This window comes from Eublepharis macularius, chromosome 12, assembly GCF_028583425.1.
Source record: "Eublepharis macularius isolate TG4126 chromosome 12, MPM_Emac_v1.0, whole genome shotgun sequence".
Taxonomy (NCBI): domain Eukaryota; kingdom Metazoa; phylum Chordata; class Lepidosauria; order Squamata; family Eublepharidae; genus Eublepharis; species Eublepharis macularius.
Genome location: NC_072801.1, coordinates 42,673,065 through 42,697,145, shown reverse-complemented (window position 1 = coordinate 42,697,145; position 24,081 = coordinate 42,673,065). Strand labels below are relative to the sequence as shown.

The 24,081-nt window shown below is 44.7% G+C and overlaps 2 protein-coding genes across 4 annotated transcripts in view; both read left to right on the top strand.

Annotated features, from left to right (window-relative positions):
* The window catches only part of SP6 (Sp6 transcription factor), a 31,784-nt gene extending 9,802 nt beyond the window's left edge, over window positions 1-21,982 (top strand). For 2 of the 3 annotated variants that reach the window (XM_054993090.1, XM_054993091.1), the window contains exon 2: window positions 19,013-21,982. In XM_054993090.1, the coding sequence (XP_054849065.1) occupies window positions 19,050-20,153 (1,104 nt within the window). In that variant the 5' untranslated portion in view covers window positions 19,013-19,049 and the 3' untranslated portion in view covers window positions 20,154-21,982. The remainder of the gene's footprint in view (window positions 1-19,012) is intronic. The other variant, XR_008597967.1, reaches the window with a different exon arrangement.
* Window positions 1-24,081, top strand: part of SCRN2 (secernin 2) — a 73,700-nt gene that overhangs the window by 9,783 nt on the left and 39,836 nt on the right. The window lies entirely within an intron of this gene.

Below are 24,081 nucleotides of genomic sequence, written 5' to 3'. Positions count from 1 at the left end.
AAAATTTCAAGGGGCATGCTTGAATTCAGTGTACATCATGAAAAACCCACTGAAAGAGTGCTGCCCTCCCCCCTCCCCTGACAGGCAGGCGTTTTTCATTTAACAAATAAGCTGTTCTTAGTGGCTTTGGTGGATTCATGTGTAAGGGGTTGTACCTACCACTCCTGTCAGTTAGTTGTGGAGCCTTCCTCCACTGCAAGGAAGCCTCTTCCTGTTTCCAGGAATACAGCTTCTGTGAGAACAGAGGCCTTTTTCACACTGCTTACCGGCCACGCCAAGCTCGTGGAACGGCAGTGTCTTCCCGGCGCAATTTTGTGCGAGAAATGCAGTTCTCTCACGAAATTGCACCAGGAAGACGTTGTCGTTCCATGAGCTTGGCGCGATGTTCCATGGCCGGTAAGCAGTGTGAAAATGGCCAGAGAGAGGCACAAGCCTTTTGGCAGGATCCAAAGGGCTCTCTTACCTCATTGCTTGTGCTCTGTGGCCTTGGACAAACAGGCTTCCTGGATCCAAGACCCAGCCCAAGATAGAACTGGTTACTTTTAAAAATTCTGTTAAATTGGACTTTTTCTAGTGTCATAAGCCACTTGGTGTCCCCGTATGGAGAAAAGCAGGGAAATAAATATTTATGTAAGCATAAAGTCAAGAATGCTTCTTGAATGGAAGGAAGTTCAGTACTTTGCTGAACAGAGTGATAGGAAAGAGCCCATCTCCACCTCATCTGTTCTGGGAATATCATTCCCCCCCCCCCCCAAGGAGAACCACAACACATCCTCTAACAATTAAAAGGTTTTTATGTATAGGTAATTTTTTCCCCTGTGGTTCAATCTGTGTAGTCAGAATAACCAAAGAAAATTCAATCAACATATTCATGTCACAAACATAACCATTATTGCATTGTTCTTTATTTCCTGAGTTCCAAGGCAGCAGACATCCAAGCACTGATCTGCTTAGCATCAGCAGAGGTGCTGTATTATGAACTCTGGGACTGCATAACCATAGCCAGGTCTTCTGGCTGTACATTCTTGTGTTCCAGTATACAGCAAAAGGGTACCATGCATCGTTTCTTTCTTTCCTGCAACTTTTGTAACATGCAAACACATTTTATTTATTTATTTATTTATTTATTTATTTATTTATTTATAGTCCACCTTTCTCACTGAGGCTCAAGAGGGATTACACAGTGTGAGCCAGTAGAGTCAATTTCAAAGACATATCAATAAACAATGTAATTAGGTATATTAATGCAAATTTGCAAAGCTTTAAAACTAGCAAGCATCTAATTCAGAGTGGAAGAAATGCTAAAACAGAGTATAAGCAATTCTAAGAGTGACATATTAAACAACATACAAACTATCCAGTAGGATCACACTTACAGCAACAGACAGTACATAGTACTAAAATCTGTAGTCCTTGTTTCTTAATTTATGCATCTCTTTGAGATGAATAAGTCAAGAAAATGCAAAATGGAAGGTAGAGGCTCAGCTTCACAAACTGTATGGGTTGATTCCATTGGTTGTGGCAAGGCAGATGATGAGTAATTGTTTTTATTTTCTCAACTTGTAAACTTCACAGGACAGTAAAGGAGAACATCAGCTTTATTGCTTTATAGAGATGGATTGTTTGTGAAACCAAGCATCTGCTAAGATCTCTACAAGAGACAGTTTCCCCACTGTAATCATACACAGCCTCCTCTCTTTGTTAATAGAAAATCAGTGGACATCAAGGAGATTTACGGGGTGGGGCAGATTCCCCAAGTTACAGATGCAACAGGAAAAGGTCTTCCAAGCATTGGGTTGGACAGATTGGCAGAAAAGTATGGATTGTTGGGGTCTAATATTTGTGGCCAATTAATTTATTTGCTTTTTATCCGCCCTCCTTGCAAGCAGGTTCCAAGCTGGTTACAACATTATAATAATAATAATAATAAAACAATTTAAAAGACAATACATAAAAGTAAAAACAGTCACATTATCAAGTTAAAACCGGATTACCCAAGATGGCTCTCAGTGTTCACCATACACTCCATCACTCGAGATGTTATGGGGTAGGGCAGGCAGATGATACATGATGTTAATAACAGGTGTACCACAGATCACAGTGGGGGCGGGTGAGGAGTCAATGCTGTGATAAGGTTGCCAGTGGAGTGCAAGCCATTGTTCTAGAAAAAATCCTCAGGCGTTCATTGGCCATTTTCATGGCCATTGTGTGAAAACGGCCATTGTGTTGTGCTCTCTCCACAACTGGAATGTTGTGTAGGTTCCTGCTGCAGGCAGTTCACTTGGGCAAAGGCCAGATGCAAATCTTCTTGAATAGCACTCCAAATAAAATCAAAGAAGGCATATTTTCTCCTTTCTACTTTTATACAAAGTAAGAACAGGTAACCAAGAAAGCAACATATTGCGTTATTTCTCTTTACCAGGGTAAGCAAATGGAAATAGAAAAGGGAGTGGTTAAAGAAGAAAAGGTAGAGCCAGAAGGGAGGGGCAGAATTAAGGTTGCCAGCTCTGGGATGGGAAATCCCTGGAGAGTTGTGGGGGGAAGTATGGGGAAGCTTCCAGGAGATCTTCAGTTACCACCTGGAGGTTGGCAACCCTGGGCAAGATGGCAAGAGTGTGGTTAGAGGGAAACGGGACTGTACCAATAGGAAAAAGGAGACCTTTCCCAAGGTCCCATGAATATCTGGAAACAGTCCTGGTTGGATCCTACCACTAAGCCAAATCTAACGGCTATCCTCTGCTATGTCTTTCTCCATAGAAGGAAGTCTTTCTTTGCTGAAGAAAGGCTTAGAAAAGAGTCACTGGATCCAACTCTGTATGTTCAGGAAAATGCTCTGGTTAAGACTGTGGCAGGCCTTTGATGCTGGTGGTGAGAGCTTCCGTATTCAGCCATCAATAATGACTTTGTAGAGAAACTTTTTTTTAAATACTGTCTAACCTTAGAGGTCGCAACAGGATGTAGGGGAAGATTCGGGGAATTCTATCGCACCCTGGCTCGAAGGCTCTGGGCAAGTTGCAACACATTTGCAGCAAAATGTAAACTCCCAAAATAGAACACCCGAAACTTTACTGTAAGAACCCACAAAACACAACAAGCTTTAAATAGCACCACGAGCCAGCCCTCCCTGTATCATGCACAAAATCTTTTTGATCTTAAACAAGTGAAAAGATGAATAGCATAACCCGTGCTGAACCTTAGGGTTTTGACCGGTGATACTTTTTAAAAGAGACAATGTGGCTACAACTATGTAATATTTATGTAATGATGATGGTGTGCTAGATGTTGTTCCATGGAAAATATAGCCTATTCACACAGCTATTTTATTAACGTTCAGGCAATGTGATTATGGTGGACAGCATTCCCTACTCTATTTATTGTTAATGTCTGCTTACGGCAAGTCAGTCATCTGAAAGTTTACCCATAGTGTGCCAGTGTTCAGCCCTCTTGCTGTTGCACACTGAAACAGTCGCCAAAGCCATCTCAGTGGGCTGTGATGTTAAATCACAAGCCTACTAGGACTTGTGGTGCATGCAGAGCAAATGAGTTTATTCTTCTTGGACCCGAACTGTGGCAAAACTGATACCTGTTGCCATCATTGTCACAAACCAGATCCAAACTGAGCGGACCTTGTGGTGCAGCCAGCATCACTGGGGACACTTGGCTCAACTTGATCCTAGCCAAAGGTTGCCAACTCTGGCTTGGGAAATCTCTGAAGATTTGGGGGGTGAAGCCTGGGATGGAGGGGTTTGAAAAGGCGAGAGAACTTGGTAGGGTACCATGCCATAGAGTCCACCCTCCAAGACAGCCATTTTGTCCGGGGGAACTGATCTCTGTAGTCTGGAGGTCAGTTGTATTCCAGGAGATTTCCAGTTCCCAACCGGAGGTTGGCAACTCTGTGACTTCAGTGACCTTCCAGGGTAGTGCACCCCCCAGAACTAGACTACTCCTGCCAAAGCCAGTGGTTAATAATACATATGCCTGGAGCAGCCGGTAATCTTGACTAAACAAATTACTACCCACTATTGTCATTTTTTGCCATAAACAGGTTTCTATGGCCCTGCACATAAAAGAGACCCAGCTATGCATCTGGAGTTATTTTTCTCATACAAATCATAAAACAATTCTTACTTCAATCAGTTTTCAGCACAGACACAAAACCTACATTAAGCAGAGTATTCATTTGTATCATGTATATGCCTTCTTTCTTCTTTCTCTTCCTCATTACCACATTTGGGGTAAAGAGAACAGATGCCCCAATTGGTCCGATAAGTGCCCCTGAGGCGTGAAATAGTATGAGGGAGAACTCAGCCTTTGCCCCCATCCCTAATTCACAGTCCCAAGCTGAGACCCCACTCACTTGCTTTTTAAGAGAGAAAGAGTGTTTGGGAGCTGATTCATTGAGTGCCCAGCATCTCGTATGGCTTGGCTGTAACAGTGACCAGACTTTCTCAAAAATAGAACATGAGAGAGGCTGTAAGTCTAGTGTTTGGCAATATGTCCAAGGGTTTTGTCCTGTGTATCTCCTCATAGCAATTACCAGTTGACTTATACTAGCGGGGGGGGGGGGGCGGGAATCGACTAACCACTTTTCAAAACCTCCCAGAAAGATGAAAGGTGAGTTCTTCCAATGTTCCCTGGCATTTGTGACTGAATCAAAGGGTACATTTTTTAAAAAAAGAGAGAGATAAAGCTCTCTGCACACATACATGGTCTCATTCCATGCAGTCTTGAAACTATATCATTATTTTTTTTTTAATGATCAGGGTCTGTTAGGGTGATTCCACAAACAATGATATGTCTTTACTAGGGGTGTGCAAAAAAAAAAAGGGGGTTCCCCATTCAGGAAACCCAAAGCAGAAAAAAAAAGAGTCAAGGGATTCCTGAAGCAGCAAGCTGCTTCAGGAATCCCTTGTTTGACCCGCTTCGGTGTGCTCCGTAAAGATCCGGAGCACACGACAAACTACCCCTCCTGCTTATTTCACCCAATGGGAGGGGGAGGAGGGAACCCCTTCCTTCTCCTCCCATTGGGTGAAATAAGCCAATGGGGGGGGGAGTTCAAACCCCACCGAGCAGATCAGCTGCTTGGCGGGGTTTGTGGCCGGCCCTTTAAACTCCATCTGGGTCGCAGGGAAACCCCCCACGACCCAGGTGAAGTGCGGAAGGGCCCTTTCCAGCTGGCTGGAGGAACGGGGAGAGAGTTTGAAGGGAAGAAGATTCCCTGGCAGGCTGCACTCAGCCGCTTGTCAGGGAAACTGTGGAAATGTGCAGGAACTACTGTTGGGCTTGTGGGGCACGATGCATGCAAAAGGGGTTTTTTGTGAGCAGCGTGGTCACCATATTAGAGGAATATACTCTTGGCTGCTACAATTGGTGAGATTGCAGTGGCCTGGGAAAAACAAGATGGTGTAATCATCCAGGTAACGGTTGCTCTGTAGCTTTGCCATTTGTCTGCCTGTGGCAAATGGCAATCCCCTGCCCTTGAGAAATTGAGGAATGAGAGTAAAAATGGCCTCTAAGCAACACTCTAGGAATTTCCCCCTGTCCCTTTGGTCTTTACCATAGAGATTCGGGGAAATTTCCTAGAGCATCACCTGGAAGTGATATCATTCTCCCCAGGCCCTGACCTCAAAACCTCTTGGCATTTGCTGAGGCAGTGCTGGCACCCTACAACTCTGTGAAGGCACAAGTTCTCACAAACAGTGCCTGTGCCTGTGTGTTACCCATAGAACTATACGGTATTGAAGGGGCTTCTGTGAATCAGCCTGTAAAATCACAAATGGAATTTAGAACCCTCAAGCTATCGCTTGAGAGCGTGGTCCATGAAAGTGGTGCAGATTCAAATTTGAATCTTGGACTTCAGATCCCCTCCTGATTTATGCTCTCAACCTTGGTGCCAGCCCCCACTCTCATGCAAACCTCCAAAGCACCCTGCTATCTTTCCAAGGTGCCTCCAGCCTTACCATGTCCACACTGCCCTCCCACAACTGTAAATTCATCCCTTCCAGCTGCATCTTTTTACCAAACAGTGCCCTTTTAAAAAGTTTGTGTGTGTCAAATACTGAAGCTCTTTACATTTAGCACAAACATTTAATTTGTGTATGTAGGGGGATGCTGCTTGACTCCAGAGCTCATGTGTATTAATGAACATGCATGAACTCTAAGGCCTCATGCAATGCACAGTCTGCTGTTATGATACGCTAGCTCTGCTGTGGAGCATAGGCCCCAGAGCATAGTCTAAGGGCACGTGGTGACACAGCCCCCCTTGCTGTGCAGCTCCAGGACCGATAGGTATGGGTACTCTAGGGACCCATCTTGAGGTCCACAGAAAAGACATTGTAGGAGAACTATACTTTCCTAGTATGTCTTCAACCAGTCAACTAACCGACCACTTTCCCCCCTTAAAGAAAACAGAAAAGAACATAAGGTTTTACTTTATTATTATTCCAGTGTGTTATAAATAATACCCATTTAGCCATACATCTGTTATTACCAGTATCTCAATCTACCATAATATGTTAATACTTGGATACCTTGTATTTGCTTGTACCAGTCTATTAGGGAGGTGGGTACATTTTTCTCCAGTATGCAGCAATACATATATGGGTATTAATCATCAAACCTAAGATGAGTTCCAAATCATCATCTAAAGTAACGCGTTTAGAATAACCCAAGAGGCTGACGAAGGGTAAATAAATACAGCATATAGCAGGTAGAGTTGGATCTTAGGTAAAGCTTAATAATGGAGGGGGGAAAGTTCCAGCAGTGATTCTTGTTCTGAAAATAGAGGGGTTGCAAGCACGACCCTATTTTTATCTGTGAAGTGTTGAAGGGTATGTAATCTTAAACACTATACTTATTTACCCAGTATGTATTAAGGAATTCCTATGATAGCAAGAGCCCCCCTAGGTGCAGGGGTCCAGCAGGCAGAGCGAGCTGAATCTGAGGATATTTGCTGTGGTTTGGTGTGATGCCAGAATGAAATAAGGTGCTTCTGCAGCTGTAGTTTAACCTCTAGAAACGTCTGCGCTCTAGGAACAAGAATGCTGAGCAGACAGAAGATGAAAGCAGACAAGCAGCTCTAGACCACAGTGTGTATGATACTCTCTCTTTCCCTCTCCATACATACATATATATGTATCTCTGTGTGTATGTATGTGTACACATAGAGAGAGAAAGGGGTTTAGAAGAGAGTGCCACATCCTTCATCATCAACTCCTGGGTATCAGCCAGTTAGCAAAATCAGAGAACCATTCCTCAGTTGCTGCTCATATCAAGAACTGCATATCTTCATGCCCCGTGTGTCTTTGGCCTCATTAGTTAGCTCATGGGCTCTACTGTCCAGCTCTGTGATTGTTACTCCTCTGCATCCCTCTCTCACTGTGTTTCATTTCATTATGGCAACATCCTCTTAGCATCCCTCATCTTCTGTGAAAAACAATAGAAAGGAGCACCTATATATTTCTTGTGCCTTATTTTACCCCCATCTTCTGCATCCAATCACCTTTGCGATCTAACTCCACTGAGGCAGCCACAGGACACAAACAAGCAACAGGCAATTTCTAGATGGTCATTTGTGGGTGAGATTATTGCTACCGCAGGTTGTCACTTGCCAACCAGTGCATAAGAAGAATCTACTTTCAGTGTTTTCCTAGGCTTGCCAGCTCTAGATTGGGAAATTCCTGGAGACAAAAGGGCAGTGCCCGGGGAGGGCAGACTTTGGAAAAGTGGGGATGTGATGTCACTTTAGGACTTCTCTTTCTTCTAGATTCTGTGGTATGCCATAGAGTCTACCCTTCAAAGCTGCCACTTCCTCCACGTAGGGTTACCAGGTCCCTGTACCCTCCCAGTGGGAGGGGAAGGACCTGGTACTTACTGGGAGTCTCGTGTATGCACATTTATGGCGCTGATGCAATTGTGTCAGTTCCAGAAGTGACATCATCATTCCAGCCATGAGAGTGCTCCCCTCCATGTGTGATTTTAATAAACAAGCAAAGCTGGGAACCTCATGGAACTCCCCAAATCACATAAAGATTTTCCCCAAATGAAGGTGACCCCAAGTTTGGAAAGATTTTGCTTTTCTGTGTATAAATGTGAACTGTGAGGAAGCCCAGATGGATATGGCAGCCGCCAAGTGCTCAGAGCCTAAATCAGCTCTCTTCCACAAACAGGAAGTGGCATTGTGGTTGGTGGGTATAACTGGAAATGACATCATAGCGCCTGCGGGGAGGCACAGTGGTAGTCTGGAGTAGGGAGGCTCTAGGCTGGAGGCAGCATAAACTGGTCCCTTTGAAGGCTAAGCAGAGTCAGGAATAGGATTGCCAACTTTAGGTTGAGAAATTCTTGGAGATTTGGGGGTGGAGCCTGGAGAGAGCAGATTTTGGGGAAGGATGAGACCTCAGCGGGATATAATACCACAGAGTCCAACCGCAAAGCAGCCATTTTCTCCATGTAGTTGATCTCTGTCTTCTGAATATCAACTATAATTCCAGGAGCTCTCTAGCGCTCTCATGGAGATTGGCAAACCTACCACAAATACTTCCACAAGGCTGAGGTAACATTGAAAAGACGTAGCCACACAGGTATGGACCACACAGGTGTCTATCTTTCTCCCATGAATCAGCACCTCCCTTTCTCAGTGTGGAGTAGTTTCTAAGGTTGGGAAATTGCAGTCGGTCATTTAAACATGGTCCCAGGCATGTGGGAGTTGCGAATGGGAATGGAGCTCCCACACTGCCAAGGTAATGGTGGGAAGGCCCCAAATTAACAACTGAAGTGGGGGACACAGCACCTACTTCTGTGACTAGATGCAATGCATCTTGTGTAACTAGTCCCTTTGCAATCTTTTGTTTGTCTTCAGGTGTTGCATTGCTCATAGGTCTACTCCTGTGAGGACTTATTTATAAACGTTAGTTGTTGTGGAATCATCTGCACTAGCTGAGAGACTGAGAAGGGATTTGACTAGTTTCTCCTTGGATTTGATTTAGAACTTGATGCATCTAGGAGCTTTTGCTGGGAGGGTTACTGAGTCTTTCCCCAAATAACATGTTTTGTAACAAGCTAGGTCCACACAGCAGCATGGGGAATGGCATTTTAAAGGTCTGCAGGGACCTAATTTGTCTCAAGACCATGGTGTGAGGGGAGGAGGGGCTCCTGCTTCCCCCCTCCCAGTTCCATTTTCTTGAGCTAAAACAGCCCCCAAAGGGTATTTATACCATTTTGAAGCTGCTTGAGCCCCTCCCAGATTCATAGTGATGTGGTGAGCAGCCCACAATAAGGATCGTCACAGGAATCCTTAAGACTTCCTTTGGAGAAGAGAATTTTGGAGGGCAGGGGGTACAGATCAAGTCCTGACAAGTTCATTTCAAAACTTAGGGTGGATTTGCTCTCTTCCATTGCTCACTTTCCTTATAGCGAGTGAGTCACATCTTAGAATTTGGGAGAAAGTCATAAGCATCCCATCGTGGGATGCTCTGCCGCCTCTGATCCTATCAGCGTGGATCCTGTCCTCTTCTGGACTATGTACAATATTAGATGGGAACCTCAAGCCAAGAAGGCATTATGCACAGAACAGCCACCCCTTCTTTTTTCTGTTGCTTTGCCAAATAACATCTGTCACCTTTAAAATCTTTTCTCAGTACTAGATTGGAAACAAACCGAGAAAGCTAAAAGTCAGCATTTGTTTCCAAATATTCATATTTATGATTTCTAACTTTTAATTTTAAAAAAAAGATGTTTCCCATTCTGAAATATGATTTTTAGAGCCAGCTGTGGTACAGCAGTCAGAATGTTGGACGTGGAGTCGGGAGAACTGGATTTAAATACCTGCTTGGGAAATGAAGCTCACTGTGTGACCACAGGCCAGTCATTCACCCTAAGCCTAACCCAAGACTTCACAAATCCCAGGTACCTGGTCACAATGGTGCCTGGAAATTTCATTGTGGTGCCTAGTAGTTTCATCGGGGTTGGGGGGTTGGTAGTGTCTCTCAGCAATTCTCAATGGAAATACAAAGGATTGGATAATTTTTCATACTTGTGAAAAGGGGAGGAAGATGCTCCCTTTGACCTCCAAAAAGGCTATTCTAAGGATGGTGGGACCTGCTAGAGAAAAGCCATTGGAACAAGGGCTGTAATAAGGAGAGGAATTGGCTGAGACTGAGCGGAAAAGCTGGCTGGATTCAACATAAAGCTTATATATCACAACATCAGAATCTTTTGCTGTGTGATGCAAGAATAAATGTCCATGAAGTTCTTGTCATTGATTGTTTATATTTTAAACCATTCAGTGGTGTACATTTCTTAACAAGTTGTTTTCTACAATATTCAGTTAAGTGGAACTTTTGAAGCAATTACAGAATTATGAGAGGTTTGGAAGAAATTAGGCAAGGGTTAGAGAAGTGCTTTTTGTTGTGGTGATGACAGCTACAGTTACCCTTATATCTTCATGGTATAACACTGTTGTCATAGCATTAATAACATTACAAGACACTATGAAGATGTTAGGGTTAGATTTTGTGGTAGCAATAATTAAAACTTTTGGTCATTGATACACAAAACCCCGAAGTTTGAAGAATGAATCTGGCTCCTAAATGTTTTGTCTAGCTATTAAGGCCCAACTAGACGCGACAACATCCTTATGTCTGTCACAGAGATGTTGCCACCATTTTAAAGTGATTTAGAAATGCCTTGAGAGCTCCATCTTTCTCAAGCCCACTGTGTGGTGGGATGAGGTGTTCTTGTATTGTCTCTTCCCCTCACACTTTTTCAAGTACCAGTATGGTTGCACCCACCAATGGCTCTTTCGGCACTTGAAAAGGTGCAAGGGGGGGCACCGCAGTCCACCACACTGTGAGGTGCAGAAACTCTTTCAGCCTAACCGTTCCTCAAGGGGTTGTTGTGAGGATAAAATGGAGAAGATGAGAGCCATGTATGCCACCCTAAGCTTCTTGGAGGAAGGTTGTGATATACGTGAGGAATGGATTGGGGATGTCAGAATGAAGAAGTGTTAGAACTGGGCAAATGATTGTTTAAGACATCTGCCTTGAGCTGCTACCCCTTTCACTAGGACTTGTATAGGAGGGTTTTCCAGGAAATTGTGCCCTGTGGGCTAATACTGTTTTCCTCCTCTGTCCCTCTTTATGGCCCCTGCCTGAAATGGCTTTCACACCTTACTCTACATTAGGGCTTTTCTCCACTGTCCTTTTGCCTATCTAAAGTCCTGTACAGCACCTAGCACATATGCTGATTTGGGTTGCCAACCTCCAGATGGGGCCTGGTGTTCTTCTGGAATTACAGTTGATCTCCCAGCTGGAGGTAATGACAGTTTTGGAGGATGGACTTAGCATCACATCCCTGCTGAGCTCCCTTCTAGGGATGCCAGCACCCCACTGGGGGTGAGGGATCTGCCACCCCCACCTATCACCCCTCCTAGCTCCATTCACCTGGCAGGTGAGGGGAAAGAAGGGGAGAGGCAAGCCAGGAGCAAAATGTTGTGTGCGTTTTCTCTGGAGTCCCTGATGATGCACTGCCAGTTGAAAATTGGAAGCTACTGGGTCTCAGTGGTGCCATATTGGCCCCAAACATAGTGAAAATGCTGTTTGGGGTGATTTGGGCCCCTCTGAGGCAATGTGGCTTTTGTTTTTCAACCAGAATTGTTGTCATCGGGGCCTCCAGAGGCGAAAGGAGGCTGGATCGGGTCTCCCTACCAATGTAGCAACTACCCTTGCTTTCAAGGTAAGGGGGCTGGCAACCCTACTCTCTCCCCTCTCCAAACTCCATGTTCCCCAGGTACCGCTCTCAAATCTCTGGAAATTTCCCAAGCTCCACAAATTCGAAATGGCAGGCGTAGAAAGGAACTGTCCAACTCATCACACAAACTGAACTATGGGTTTATTTGTTTATTTTGATGTTTGTTTATACCCCATTTTTCTGCTCAGTGGGCACCCAAAACAGCTTAAACTATCATTCTTCCCTCCTTCATTTTATCCTCATAGCAAGAATCCTGTGAAATAGGTTAGACCAAAAGAGTATAACTGAGCCAAAGTCACCCACCAAGATTCCATGGCAGCGTGGGGATTCAAACCTAGATCTCCAAGATCCTAGTCTGGCATTCTAACCATTACATTCCACTGTCTGATATCCATGTTCACTAAGATGGTAGTGGTCTTGAATTCAACTTAAATTCCAAACGCTATCAGAATTCTTATACCTGTTCTTCAGTTGACACAAGTGACTGCCTGAATTGGTGAATCTACGTGCGCAAACTGTCTTTGTGCAAAAGAAAATGAAGCAAATGTCCTATCCCCTTCTGCTTTAAATTCTGCCCTCTCTGCTCTGTATATGAGTAAAGTGCTGTCAAGTCACAGCAGACTTATGGCAACTCTGTGGAGTTTTCAAGGAAAGAAACATTCAGAGGTGGTTTTGCCATTGCCTGTATCTCATTATTTAGGTTTTTCTCCTGCCCCCAATATTTTTTAAAAAAGGTTTATAAGACGATACAAGTTTTAGGTGTTCATCTACAATTTTTTTTTAATGTGCAAGTATGGACATGACAAACAGGTATTTGAAAACATTTGTATCATACTCTCATGAGAGATCTACATTAGGTTGCAACTCCCTTTGAAGTGTACATTTGTATACTGTGAGTGAGGCACTGGTTATGCAGGAATTTGAACCTGGATCTCTTGCATCTAAGTTTAGCACTCCAAATATTCTGCGGATTGACGCCTGTTTCTAGCATGGCATAACAGCTGTATGCCAAACAGGTGAAGCATTTTCCAGTGACTTTTTTCAGATGTTACATCCACGCCTGTTGGAAGCATATGCTACCTGTGATGTTCTGGAAGTGTGCAATTGTTTCATGTGAAGGAGGCAGTGGATTTTATACGCACATACAGCTTCGGTACATGCGAACCAGAACCCTGAGAATCCAGTAGTCAGTTCACACATATCAAAGCTGTACATGCATGCAAAAGTGTGCATTGTCCCTGTTGAGATAACACAGTGACCATGCAGATTAGGAGGATCTTTGCACTGTTGTGAGGCTTCCGGTATGCATGAGTGAAATGTCTGAAAAAGGCAGAGAAACTATCACCTGTGGCAATTCTAGGAACAAACAGTAAATACGAGGTTAGACCGAATCAGCGTATCTGCTGATGAAGAAGGGCAGAGTCCCCTTTGACCAGCCAAAAGGCTGTGCTGAGGCAATACCAGGGGAAGGCCTCTATGCGCTGCCCTTGGCCCTCCAGAATAATTGGTTGGCCACTATGTGGGACAGGATAGTGGATGAAGTGGACCACTGGTCTGATCCAGCAGGGCTCTTCTTACATTCTCATGTTCTGGGGATCATGGGATGTTACATGATGGGGGAGACCATAGTAAGACAGAGTGAGGAAGTTGGTTGAAGCCAAGCCATTAAATGGGAGAATTGCAAGAGATGGAGCCCAGGCGTCTTTGGATGAACTCACAAATTGATGTGCATTGCGAGGATCTTTATGAGATTAAGGATATCTGTTCAAGGGAACAAGAATGTTCAAGAAGATCATGTGTTTACTAACAATCATATATTCTTATGACTTGAAATGTCTGTTTTTTACTCTTAGGTTGGTGGGCACCTGGATGGTTTGTAGAAGCCTTTAGATTCTTAAAGCGCCCCTTAATATTTTTTTGTAGCTTTGTTTGGCAGGCATCAAACCCTTATTTTCTTCCTGGGGGCGGCGGCTGGGGTGGGGGGAGTCTACACATAAGCACACTGCATATCTTTCTACCAGGACAAGGCAAAGAGTTGCCTCGTCCCAGCTAAGTGGGCTGGAGATCAGATGAGATAATTACTGTTATCTGCCTTTTAGAAGCTGACAATTAGAGGGTCTGTCTCTAAGAAAAGCTTTTGAAGAAAAGGAGGATAAGCTGTGTTTAAATCTCTTTCCCCACCCCACACCTCACCACAACAACCTCTACCGCCGTGCTTTTTTATTTTTAAAAGGAAACCTGCAATGTGTACAGTGCACATCTATGACTGCTTTGAATCTGTTTGAAGCGTTGCAATTCCCATTTAAGGGGATACGCACACATATATCAAAGTATCATTAATATGCTCCAGAATACAATCCCCAAAATTCTTTTTGGGGAAACTGTACTTCCAACTAAGATTCAAGAGATTCTAAAAAGCAACTTTCCGGATGACCTTTTTAAGGTGTACAGTTAAAAAAGTGGGTGTACCTTAAGAAGATAGTAATGTGTGAGTGTTACAGCATATTTACAGGTCTGTTTATTACACAAATCAGAATTTTAGATTTGTTACAGCTCCTTGTCAAGAATGTGTTTGATAGTTATTCCAGGTCTGTGGAATGTGTGGAATGGCATTGTAGTCTCTCCCGTGTTATGCAGATACAGGCCTTCCCAAATAATCTCCTCTGTTTTGACATGATGCCAGTTCACACATCATCATAACTTAATGCCTGTCCCTGGCTCCTGTCCATTGGACAAGCTTTGGGAATTCCGTGCTTGGAACCTAATTCCCAGGTGCATCCGCCAGGACCAATTCAGACCAGGGCAGTGACATATAGGGACAAGGGGCTTAGGCCTTTACCTCCAGTACATTTTTCCTAACCTGGGCCGATTCCAGATGGCCAGAAATTGCGGTTTTTCTGCAGAAATAATCGCTTACCGGCCATGCGTTCACTTTCGTCTCCATCCGCTTTGTCTCGCAGCGTGCCGTGCCGTCCCGCACGGCCAACTGAGGTACCCGGGATTGGTTGTTTCCTCCCCGTCACAGTTGACATCGGGGGCCTCCATTGGTTCGCATTTCGTTTTTTTAAAAATTTTTTTTACGTGTTTTGCGCAAATGCGCAAACGTGCAGGTATGCGAATATGCAGCATTGACTTTTGTGCACTTTTGTGCATTTGTGCACATTTGCGCAGTTCGATGTGCGCAAACGTGCGACTGCGCAAATGGCGCCCGGTTTTAAAAAAAAAAATTAAGGGAATATTGCTGCCGGCCGGTCGGCCGGCAAAGGAAGGAGGGAAAGGGGAGGGCCTCTCCGCAGCGACGAAGCGTCCAGAAGTGTGCAAACCCGCAATACCGCGTTCACACCGTCCGCTTATAGAGCGCAACTGAGCGCCATGGACCGCAGGTAAGCCGGGACGGGAAATTGCGGGTTTTTACGAGTGAGGTCGCTGAAAAAGCGAAAGCACTCGCTCTATTTGTGCCCGTCTGGAATCAGCCCTGAAATGGTTCTAGGGTGCCACTATTTGCCCTGTTGGAGAAGCATAGGTGTAGCCCGTGTGTGCACTTTTAGCCCCCAACTGGGTGCATAGTGTTTCCATGGAATGTTTCAGGTCAGGAAAACGCTAAAGGTCACTGGGGGGAGTTAAGCCCCCCCCCATGTACCACAGTCCTCATCTGAATTGGGCTTGTACGTGCCTGGAAATTATGTCCCAGAGCGCATCTGACTTTAGCCTTGCCATTTGCCTGCCCATGGTGGGTAAACGCCTGCCTTTGGCCTTGCCCTTGAGAAATTGAGGAGTCTGAGGAAAAAATAGCCATAAAATGTACTCCATAGTGACACTCTAGGAATTTCTGCATATTTCTTTGGATTTTATAACAGATTAGGAGAAATTTTTAGAGCATTAGGTGGAGTGACATCCTCCCCAACCTTCACCCTCCCCAAGCACTTCCCTCAGAATCTCCCAGTGTTTGATGAGGCAATGCTGGCAGCCCTGCTTCATTGAGAAGCCCTGAGTGGAGACACGGGAGACATGAAGACTTTGTTTTGTGTGGATTGGCCCTTTAAGCAGGAATAGAAAGGTTCCTCATTTAGACTTGTATATTTTATCAGAGGTGCAATGTGTTTTGTAAGCTATTACGGAAATATGTGAACTCCTATACAACTGTTACGGGAGTAGGGACCTTCACTCTGCAAGATTTCCCATCCTGGGCCTCAAAGGTTCACAGCCAAAGAACACTTTGAGTTCCTTCTAGTGAAATATTTGGGTCAGTGCTATACACAGTCATTCTATATCTAATGCCAACCCTCCCCGAGAACCTAACATCACACAATTTTTGGGGGAATGATATGACGTAGGTAAAAATATAGAACAGGATTTACCAGTAGATTGGGCTTTGTGAGGTAAGAATGGCTGTGGGCCATTCAAGAAGAATGCTATTAGTCTGCCATGTTCTTACTGCTCCAGAAGAGTGCTCCTGGTGTTTTAAAATGAGACTGCTCAAAAATTGTTGAGCAAAAGGGGAAAAAACGCCCTGCTAGCTGTTTAACAGCAGCTGGAGCCGCACACCTTCAGATTTCTTCTCTCCATCAGCAGTATTCACTGGCTGGATGTGTTTTACTATATTAAGCTTACAATCACAGACCTAATGAGAGCCTGCAAGCAAGACTCCTGGCCTACTGCCCTTACTAAGCCCCCCCAAGCAAACTGTTATTGAGCTTTTCATCTTCTATCTGAAAAACATGTTTACTACTTTCAAACAGAGGAGAGAAACATGCCACAGTTTAATGTTCTTTTAATCCCTGTCAGTGTGTTGCATCCCATTCCCTATCCAAGTTGTATCCAGGCTAAGGACCCTCAGTTATTTCACTCCAGATACTCATTTGGGTCAGAGGGTTGCCCTCTGCAGACATTCAGTTTCATGCACATGAACAGAGATTCTGCCAGCACCATGTACTGGGAAGGCATGGGTTCCTGCAGTGCAACCAATACATGAAGTAGCTGCATGGAAAATCTATGTGTTGCCCAATTCACACGAGATGGCAACTGTGGATATTGGGTGCTTTGTGCTCCAGATACATGCCACTAGTGGGCTTCTGGTTTGTGTGAACGGAACGGAACATAATGTCTGCGTAGTTCTTCTATATTAAGATGAAAATAGTCTGATCTGACCCTGAATGCAACCCATAAACAGAAGCAAGTTTTTGCAGATGGAGCGGCTGTTCCAGGCACACCACGCACTGCTGGAAAAACAGATTGCATCTAGCAATCTAGAACTTCAAGCCTTATTCCACAAAGATGCCGTCTGTGTTGTTTCTCAACTGGCATGCAAAGCTGCTACACCTTCTGATTCTCTTCATAAAACTTTGGCTTGGGGTATTGTTTGTAAGTGTTTCCGAGGGCCATCGACAGGTAATGAAACTTCTAATGGTCAAGCAAAACCGCTGGAGGAGGGGGGAAATGGAACCGCATAGTTGAAGTGGATGGGAAAGACACCATTTTAATTGTAGGCAATCCATGATACAACTCCAGGGTGGATGGTATATGGGTCTTCGAATATGGGATTTCTCCCTTTTTTCGTAATGGCACATTACTCCATAGAAATTTGTTTAATATTAATTATTTCTTGCTGGAAATTACAGTTCTGAAGAGGAATTTTAGGGGGGCAGGAGACAGAAAATTCTGAACACCCTGGCTAAGGGTTGAACCGCAAACTACAGTCTCTTCCATAGTTATTTTTTTTCTGTTATAAATGTTTGCTTTATGAAGGAATAGGGTTCCTTTTAAGTTTTCTGTAATGTGGATAGAAGCAGTTGACTGGGGGTGGGGGCTTATGCCTTCTCCCCTGCACTGTTTTCCTGACCTTAAATGGCCTCAGAAGGGGTGCTGTTTTCTCTGTTAGGGAAAGCTGCATGGTACCCTATTTATATACATACAGCCCCCAATGGGATACATAGCCCCCCCCCCTTGGGTGTTGTTTGTGGAAAACGGGGGTGGTACAAGAACCCTCCACTCTGAGTGCCACAGCCCCAGTCTGAATTAGGTCTTCATGTGTGTGGTATTTTAGTTTCCAGCAGGGAAGGATTCTTAAGTTATGTCTGATTGACAAATCTCATGGCGACTCATACATGACTTGGGTACTTTGCCATTAGGCCTGTTTCATTGCTGAAGTGAGATTTGAACATTTAACTTTCCAGCTCATACTGTTAGCCTCTGTACTTCCATAGCTCTTAGCCACTGCTGTTGTGTTTGACCCTACAATAACCCTGAGAGGTTGGTCACTGGTATCTTCCATTTAAAGATGAGGAACTGAGGCCAAGTATACTAGCCTATTTAGGAGTCCTAATTGGTATTGCATCCAGCATGAGGAGGCAGAATCAATTGATCCAGCACAATAGGAAAGTAGGTAAGGGAATCTCAAAATGGTGCAAACCAAGCTTATTGGATAATCGCAAAATACTGGTAGCATTTGGAGCGCACAGCTCTTCCCTGGGGAGTAAATTTTGACAACAGAGCTATGTTTTGGAGAATATTTTGGAGCTTGAAATGCACTGTGACATTGGGGGGGGTGGTTTCTAACAGGTCCTTCTATTTTAGGATTCTTCTCTTTCTTTTGTCCAAGAATATCTAACTGAGTTTATGGCTGAAGTAGGGGCAGGAGAATGGTATAGTGATAAGTGTGTCAGACTAGGATCTGGGATACCCAGGTATGAATCTCCACATTGCCATGAAAGCTTTCTGGGTGAGTGTGGGGCAGTCGCTCTCTCAGCTTAACATACCTCACAGTGTTGTGTAAGGATAAAATGGAGATGAGGAGAAAGCTATTGTTAGCCACCTTGGGTTCCCAGTTAACTACTTTGGGTTCCCATTAAAGACAAGAGTGTGGCATAAATAAAATTAAAAAAAAACAGTTCTAAGTGTAGAACAACATGTTCTGTGTTATCCTTTATCCCCAGTTATCCCTTAAAAAAAATTGCAGCTGTAGAGACTCCCAATTTCAGGAGACACCAGGGAAAGGGGTTATCTGTAAGCATTACTTCCAGATGAAGTGAAATCTCTTGGGAGAAGGTGATTGCTGGTGGGAACATAGAGGCTGCCATGACTTCACCCTTAAAATACTGCGGTCTGTACAAGAGGAGAGACTTTTTCTCTAAAGACCACAGAACTCCATGAGATGTCTAGATACAACTTAAGACATAGACTATGGTGGGATGGAAAGGGTTTGTTTTTCTTGCACAACACTGTTGTTGTCTCATAGTCATTTATCTTTTCTTCCCTTCTCCCTGGGCAGGCGTGTCTGAAAACTCACCCACCACTGGAGTTTGGCAATGCTCACAGCCGTTTGTGGTTCTCTTGGCAACCAGTGCTCAGAGACACCCCGTTCCTCCCCAACCCACCTGGAACTACAGCCGTTGCAGACCTACCAGCCCCATACCAGTCCTGAGAGCGGGGGAGATTTCCCATCCCCTCTGCAGCCCACGGAACTCCAGCACTTGCCTTTAGCTGGGCCTGAAACTGAGTTTTTGGCCAACCCTGGTTATGAGCTGCATGGGTCTCCAAGGTTAGACTTGGACGGAGACAGCCACCTGGCCCCCGGCTCATATTCCAAGCTCCTACAGACAGCACCGGACATGGCTCACCACTATGAACCCTGGTTCAGGCCTACGCATCCTAGCAATGCCACTGAAGATGGTGGCGTCAGTCCATGGTGGGATCTCCATGCTGGTTCTAGTTGGATGGATCTTCAGAGTGGTCTCCAACCACCAGGCCACACGGGTGGACTTCAGCCAGCGCTGGGTGGCTATGGCTCTGCAGAACATCAACTCTGTGGCCCACCTCACCACCTCTTGCAATCAGCACCACATCTCATGGGCCAGGAAGGAGTCAAGCCTCTGGATTCTACTCAGGAGCCTCATCCTCTGGAGCAGGCTGGGGATGGCAGTGGTAGGCCAAAGAGCTCGAGGCGCTCAGTCACCCGAAATTCTGGGCAGGCTGCTTGCCGGTGCCCCAACTGTCAGGAGGCTGAGAGGGTTGGGCAGTGCCCTGACAACTCCAAGAAGAAGCACCTCCACAATTGCCATATTCCTGGTTGTGGCAAGGCCTATGCCAAGACATCCCATCTGAAAGCTCACCTGAGGTGGCATAGTGGCGACCGCCCCTTCGTCTGCAATTGGCTGTTCTGTGGGAAACGCTTCACTCGTTCTGATGAGCTGCAGAGGCACCTTCAGACCCACACGGGGACCAAGAAATTCACCTGCCCTGTTTGTAATCGGGTCTTCATGAGAAGCGACCACCTCAGCAAGCACATGAAGACGCATGAAGGGGCCAAGGAGGAAGCTGAAGGGGAAGCCAAAGCTGGGACAGAGGCTCCAGCCACAGTCAAACGAGAGCCTGATGGAAGCTCTTCAAGTGCCACTTCTCAATCCAACTGAGCCTTTCTTCCTCAGCGAGGATGTCCCTTCCCCTGTCTTTCCATAATGGTCACTTGTGGCCTATTGACTTGTCATCTTTGCTCAGGGCTCTGGGGGTTGTCTCACCCTCTGGGCTTGAACGAGACTCTGTCCTTGAAATGAGAAGCTATTTATTCTCTAGGAGGAAAGTACAATGTTGTTGGGAAGGGCTAAGTCCTTGAGCAGCTTTCGGGAGGGTCTCCACATTGAGTGTGTCTTTGGGGAATATGGGAGGGATGCTTTTTGAAGGATGGTAGCTGAAGGAGTTTGGGTTAAATGGGCAGATCTCAATGGTGGCATGTGGGCCTTACCTGTCTCCCTCTGGAATGATGGGTTTACTAAACTCTCTTATACACAGAGAACACGCAAGTGCATAAATACTTACGGTGGGACCTTGTTCTTTAGTTTAAGCTTGTAGAGATTTGTGGGTTTGAATCTAACCATCCACTATCCAATTCCCATCCCCAGTTTAGTGAGCAAAATAGCTGTTGTCACTCAGTTTCAGTTGGTTGGGTATCTTTCTTGAAAGAATCTAGAACACAGTCTTAGGCTTGGTCCTAGACAGTGCTACCTTGTCCTGTTCCCAGTGCATCTTGGAGCCTAAGTTTTATTCCTTACTAGCCGGAATGCGGTGGAATGGTGTTCTGGCACCTCAGGCCAGTCAGCTGGAGTAAGGGGGAATTTTAAAGTTCAAATCGCCCTCCTCACCACTCGCATGCGGCGTGGAGGGCAATCTAAACTCCCCCTTTGCTCCAGCTGACTGGCACCAGTCAGCTGGAGCAAGGGCCAAGTTTAAATAGCCAATGCAGAGGATAATTTAAACTTCCCCCCCTTGTGGGAGCACTCTCAGGGGTGGCTGCGCCCAGCACGATGACATCACTTCCTGGATGTCATCGCATGGTACCCAGTGAGTTCCACTACCTCTTTTCCCAGAAAAAAAGCCCTGTTATGGACATTTTCACAAGAGATGCTAGAAGCATGCTTGTGACTGTTGTGTGCACTTGTGCATGGGTGTAATAAGATATATGGGTTAGATCCAGCCAGCTTTTCTGCTCCAACTCACACAATGATCCTTCTTACCACAGCCCCCATCTCACATGACCTTTGTCCATGCAGGTCACATGATCTCCCTTCTTTCCTTTTTCTCCAGCAGTAAGGTTGGTTTGATCCAACCCTATATCACACATTGCAGCTTAATTTAAAATGGGTTAATTTTATATTCTGCTTAAGACCCAGCTGAAATGTGGGTTGTTTATTGGGTTGCTGACACTGATTCAGCAAAGCCAGATTTTGAGGGCAATGCCTGGGGAGGAGGGAGTTTGGGGGAAGGGGAATTTGGGGAGGATGTGATGTCACTTCTTGGCGGCACTGTAGAAATTTCCCCTAATCTCAGTGTTAAGAGCTCTGTACCTAGAGTGTCACTATGGAGGCCATTTTCCTGCCATTTTTTCTCCTCAGTTTCTTATGAGAGGGGGTTTACTTGCACCAGGTGGGCAAATGGCAGGCCTAGGTGTATATATACACATTCAGTTCTTGGTGCTTGGTTTAAGTCACTTGTGAAATGATAAAACCTTGCAAAAAATGTTTGTAACCTCAAATGAAAATAAGCATTCAGGCTCCTTTTCCTTGAGGAATGACCATTCTTGATCTAAAAAAGAAAGAGATAAGTAAAGAAACACTGCAATGTGAATGTTCATAACACGGGTGTTTGTGTGACATCATAGGCACACCATAAAACTTAAGAAGAGATTGCTCCCTTGCTTGTGAAAATGCTCCAAGAGTTAATTAAACGTGTGTATGTATATAGATAATTGTGTTTATGAAGCTGAAGTTTTTGTCCTGTGTGAAGTTCAATAGCTACAAAAAAGGGGTCTAAAATAGAGATGGAAGAGGGTTTCAAAGATATTTGCTAATAGAATTTTATCTGTGTTAGAGCTTGCTTTAAATTGCTGCACATAGTGCAGTGCATGCCAACACAATTATATGTAGCCACTTTAGGGCTACCATGTTTCCTGCCATAGCAGGCAACCTCCTGTTCTGCAAACTAGGCTCCTGCTGCTACTCAGCGGAGCAGCAGGAGCAAAAATAGGGCAGGGTGTATGACACACTATGATGCAATTTCTGCTTGCATACCCAGAAGTGACATTACAATGCCACGCGATCCTCTGTTAGTTCCCCAGATCTCTATATTAAAAACTGTAGAGATTTGGGAAATCTTTAGTGTTGCTGATGCTGTGAAATCACTTCCAGGTATGCAACTGGAAATGTGACACCAGTTTCCATGGTCTCTGCCCCTCCCCTCAGTGCTCCCAGAGATTGTCAGCCAAGTGCTTGCAACTGTAACCCCCTTGCATGGGCATGAACTCAGATATGTGGAACATACATACTGCAGTGGTCCAATTTTTGTGGCATGTTGATACACCAAAATATATTGTGAACTTAAATTTGCCAGCAGCACTGAAGCCGATACTTACCCGCCCCAAATCCATGAACCATCACTGCACCATCCAGCTATTCTATATGCCTTATTAGAACAAATTATTCTGAAATAAGGCATGTGTTCTCTAAAATTGGGATGATTTCTTAAAATATGGCCTGTTGGATGTTGCATTTTAAGCTCCTGTCCCACCCACCCCTTTCCATTAGAGCAGGCAGGCTGCCAGTTTGAGGACTGCAGGAGTATATCCCGTGGAAAGGGGTAACTAGAAATTTTTTTTTTGCCAGGGAGGGGGGAATATATTTCTTGTCCTATAAATATGATGAGGGGCATTTCTGTCCTTATGAAAATAGGTGGGATAATTTGAATCTGTTATTACTTCTTAGCACAAAGGGCTGAATTAAGTTTGGCACTGCCCAGTATGTAGGGCAAGATTTTTTTTTTCCCGTTCTCCCAACCAAAACTATTCAGTTCCTTCAATCCATTTCCCCCCAAACTTGCTCTTCTTTCCTTTCCCAACTACCAAAGTATCTGGACATATTGCCACTGTAGACTCAGTCTTACAGCTAGAGATGGACATTCTGTTTTTTAAAAATTAGGATTTGGGAATTGGTCACCCTGGGGCAAATCTGGGAGTAGGGGATTGCTCTTCCATCCCTGCCCTTCAAACTACTTTCTAGTAAAACTCTTTGCTGCTCCAAATGCACAAAAATAGACAAGCTGCTGTTCAATGAAGAATTAGAGGATCCCGACCTTTTTTCAAACTTCTAAACATTTCAAATTTTAATTTTAAAATCCAGTTTTGAAAGGAGACTTTTTTAAGAAAATAAACTCAACCCTGAGTATGTTTCATGTTTTTGGATAAAAATTTGAGAGATAACTTGGGCAAACAGCTCCCGTGCCAAAATCCAACCTGTGTGTTTTTGCCCAACAGCATCCCCAAATTATAAAATATCTTGCTAATTTATATTCTGATGAGTAGAATCTCTATTTGAAATCCTGCAGGCATCTTTAAAAGAGGAAAACTTGCTTGGGAATCTTCCCCCCTCCCTTGCCCAATTTGTTTTAGTGCTTCAAAGCATCTTCTCACATTCCATGAGATCAGCATATTTTGTTCCCCATTAATGACCCTGCCTTGGGACTTCATCAGCCACACTGCCTTATACCCAGTGGGGGTTTCACTCTGTTTCTGCCCTGTGGCAGTGTCTTCTGTGTTCTTGGTTCCTGTTCTCTCCCCCCCCCCTCCAATACAGATGTGCACGTTGCTACTTTGGACTGGAGGATGTTCACAGAGAAGAGCAAGTTTGCGTGGGATCTCTCACAGGCTCACAGCAAGAGGTTGTCTGGACACGTTCAGGCCAGAGAAGGAGAGAGGAAAAGAAGATTCAACTACAATTGCTTGGGAAACGCTTGTTAAAAAACATAACTCAGCCTAAAGGAAGAATCCTTCCATGTGTTTTTTTTAAAGGGGAG